The sequence below is a fragment of the Scyliorhinus torazame genome, chromosome 2 (genome assembly GCF_047496885.1).
Source record: "Scyliorhinus torazame isolate Kashiwa2021f chromosome 2, sScyTor2.1, whole genome shotgun sequence".
Lineage (NCBI taxonomy): Eukaryota > Metazoa > Chordata > Chondrichthyes > Carcharhiniformes > Scyliorhinidae > Scyliorhinus > Scyliorhinus torazame.
This window is the reverse complement of record NC_092708.1, coordinates 343434350-343438211: the sequence shown is the minus strand read 5'-3', so window position 1 is coordinate 343438211 and position 3862 is coordinate 343434350. Positions and strand designations below refer to the sequence as shown.

Here is a 3862-nt window from a genome sequence, read left to right as displayed (position 1 = left end):
CAGATAGTCCACCTAGCCATTCATAAAACGATTAGGAAAAAAACTTGCAAGCAGATTTTCTGTCCCTTACTGACACGACTCCTTATAGTTCAACTCGTATGGGAAATGTGCAGTGCAGCGAATCATAAGCATGAACCCATGTTTTAACATAGATGCCATATTGGAGAGTGAATTTGCTCATTCAATTCTTTTACTTCCTTTCCCTGCACTCAGACTGAGCATTTTTTTCTGTCATTAGGAAACAAAGCCAATCATCATGACCCAGTTGCTCCCAGAATTATTGTCTTATTGTATCTAAAATGCACATTGCTGTTGAAGCTTTATTCTTCAAGGAGTCAGAATCACAAGAAATATCTGTACTACACGTCATACAACACCACAAGCTATCAATTAGTCCACTTCCAGTCACAGTATGGGATGAACAAAGTGTACAATTTGTATATGGCTTCTCTTTCCAAAATGCGTTATCTGTTTGTGACCCATTTCCCACGTAGAACAAGGAGACATCCAACTCAAATGATCACAACAGCTGAACTGAAGGTTGGCGCTAAATCCTCAACACCTTCCTGTCATCTGATTTGTGCCCTGCAGAGAGGTTCACTATTATTAAAATTTGTCTTTATATTTTAAAGTGCATGCTTTTGACCAAAACAGTTTGAAATAATTGTTAAATGTAGCTGACGTTTTTGGCAAATAGATTTTGTTTGTAGGTGATGGAAATTCTCGAGATTGCTTAAAGACCACATGGATAATGACAATGTCTTTATAGATAAGACTTGGCTCACGTGCTCTCCTGGGATTAGTGATTGCCCGAGGGCGGGGAGGGAATTGCAGTGTCTTTGCCCTGGGGTGTTTTCTCTTGCCTCTCGAGAGATGATATGGCGCGGGAAGATGTAAAGCTGTAGGGATGGACTTCGATCACCTGATCTTTTCCTGTCGGTCAATTTCACACGTTCACGTCCAATGGCTGGTTATATGCAGAATTGAGGCGTAATGAAAGATTCCACAGGGGCAGAGGTAGAGATGATCTGCTCTCGGAACATTAATTCTGAATAAATAAATCGAGATTTATCCTCCCAAAACTTAAAATCAACTCTATGCAGCTTAGCTGGCAGAGTAACGAAACAATAGGACAGTTTTAAAAAATATTTATTATAAAATGTAATAAAAGTGTTTGATCTCAAAACAAAAAGTGAAAACACGAGCTGCAAAGTCCGAGATTTCGAAACATTTGTTTTCATCATTCAACACAGTGCTGACCTCACACAAAGTTCAGTATATCCCCAACACTTGTCACATCAGGCACGGTTTCCTGGCACTGGAGCCATTTAAAAACCGGCTTTCACAAATAAGGGTCAAGAATATGCGCGACTTCCATCTTTTGCTTTAACTCAAACTTTTCAAGTCAGGTAGAACATAATAAACAAAATATAGAATTTTAAGTCTATTTACAAATATACATGGAGAATAAGGTCACATTAACCGTAACAAGTCGCTACGTCTTTCACGAGTTCGTTCAATAATAGACATTGCGGTCAACAGAACCGAGCAAGAGCCGTGTTCAAAATATATATTAACATTTCGACAATGTTCAGTGCATTTAGTTCATTCACACTTCAATCAGAACAGTGCTGGTATCGTGGCTCTGGTTCTTGTACTGCTCAAGCCACAGTCTGAGTTCCGAGATCTTGTACCCCTCTGGTCCCCTCCCTCCTTGATACACCACTTTCTGATTCCGCACGACATACAGCCTTTCAAAATAAGCACCGTAGGCAGAGTTGGAAGAGTTGTCCATGGCGTCGGCGACCACGAGGCAGCCAGGGTTCTCCTTGTCGATTAGACTAGCTGCTTTCAGTCGGTCTTCCAGAGAGCGGTGCTTTGGGATATCATAGGGGGCATCGGTGCTGACCCAGCCGTCAGAAGGGTGGGCTTCCTCGATGTAGACCAGAAGAAAGTCCGCAATGTCGGCATATTGGGTGACGACCCGTTGGAAGGACTCGAGGCGCGTCATGAATGGAGGTCAGGTGCAGCTGCCGAAGTTAAGAATCAGTGGCCTCGCCCCTCGGCTGTAATCGAGCAGCCGGACCTTCCTCTGCTCCTGCAGCTCCACCACTTCGGTGTTTGGAGCCGGCGAGCCCACGTGTGCAGATTTGAAGAAGTCCAGTTTCTGGCCGTACCAGATGGCTTTGAGAGACTGGAGAGTAAACAGTCGGTTGGTGTCCGAGATACTCAGGGGAGGGTCATCAGCGCTTCCTTTAGCCTCTTCCCTGGACTTGGACAAGAGCCGCTTTCGAATGCACAGGATATCGAGTAGCCACAGCAGGAGAGCCGTGATGAGGAAGCGGGGCAGTAGGATGAGGACAGCCACTATCTCTTTCAGGAGACTCATGCTTGGGTTGGAGTTTCTTTTTTAGTAGCCCCAAACCCAGCAACGTCTCCCTGCTGCTCTGATCGGAAAACCACGACTCGCCCCCCTTTTAAAACTCCCGTGTTGAATGAAGACAGCCCCCGCCTCCCTGTGGACCCGCCCCGGGGATTACCCAGCTACTAAACACCTAGCAGATGGGGCGGAAAACATCGGCAGCGACAGAGTAGATGCGAAGACCATGTATCTGAGTAAATGGCCATCGGTAACTTCTGGATACTCTTGAAAGGGCAACTCGCAAACAAATGAAACGTAAACAACATGAAATAGGGCGAAAACGTGAGCAAATGTTAAGATATGCGACCATGAAAAGGAGTTTAGTTTCGAGTTATACAACAAAAATCATACCTGATCTAACAGCGAATGAGTGACCAGGTACAGAACTGACAACAACACCCACGTTGTATGAAAAAAATAAAATAAAGACGCGCATTGGCTGATAATAAAAGCGATCATTTGAACAAACTCCGTTTAAAATGATACGGCAAGGTAATCATTTACCTAATTACATTGCCCCGTAATTCTCTAATGAAAGGTTCTCAGCTGAATAAAAAGCGTGTCGGTTTATTTTGAAATCGAATACTCTAAAACTCAAAGTCATTTGGCTATATTGAGTTCGTAGTTCTTTGATCCGCATTTAACAGTTAACTTGTCAGTCATTAAACATTAGCTAATGAGAGTTTCATTGTGCATGTAACCATCAGCGTCGAAGTACACCAAACCACTGCATTTTCATTATAATTGTGTAATCTTTCGGGTTGTTGAGCTCATGGAAATATTCACAATTGCAATCCGCTGTTTATTTTACTGGATAGCTCGTTCGAACTGGATGGTTCGGCAAGCAACTTTGTTTCCGAAACTCCTCATTTAAGGGGTGTCCCTAGTTTGAAATACGCGCAAGTCCCCGTACAGATAGTTTTACTTCATTTTAAAATCTCGAACGAAGAGAACTAAAAATAATTTAGTTTTTGGTATCCGAGTGTAGTGTTGACGTGTTTGCCTGTACAGAACTCGAGTCTCATTAGAGGGCGCTATTGGCTGGTTGCTGTTTCACATCCGACAACAATTTGAATTTCCTTCCCCCATAATCAGTGAGATTCTGCTACACATAGTGGGAAAATATAAATACATGGACCCCCCCCCCCCCCCCCCCAATCAGATCAAGCTCCAAAGGAATGCTTCGTAATTTTGCTTTAGCATTTTACTCATAGATACAATTTAAGAGTTTCCAAAACAGGAACACGTGTCTTTTCAGGAGCACAGATGTTTTGTGCCTGTAGTCAAGTGGGGAACGCAGGGGGCGAGAAACACCAGTAAGAATCGAGCTGAAATGCTTTTTGATATAATCCAAACAGATTCTATTTAGTTGAAATATCACAGACAACTATTTAATAATTAAGTAGTTGCAAATTTAATGAAATGACCGTTTTAGTGAAA

General features: G+C 42.9%; 1 protein-coding gene across 1 annotated transcript; it reads right to left on the bottom strand.

Annotated features, from left to right (window-relative positions):
* Positions 1 to 1132: 1132 nt before the first annotated feature.
* Positions 1133 to 2634, bottom strand: dio3a (iodothyronine deiodinase 3a). The gene has a single exon (XM_072490718.1). It carries the CDS (start codon positions 2387 to 2389, stop codon positions 1610 to 1612), a length of 780 nt encoding a protein of 259 aa, XP_072346819.1. The 5' UTR covers positions 2390 to 2634; the 3' UTR covers positions 1133 to 1609.
* Positions 2635 to 3862: the final 1228 nt, after the last annotated feature.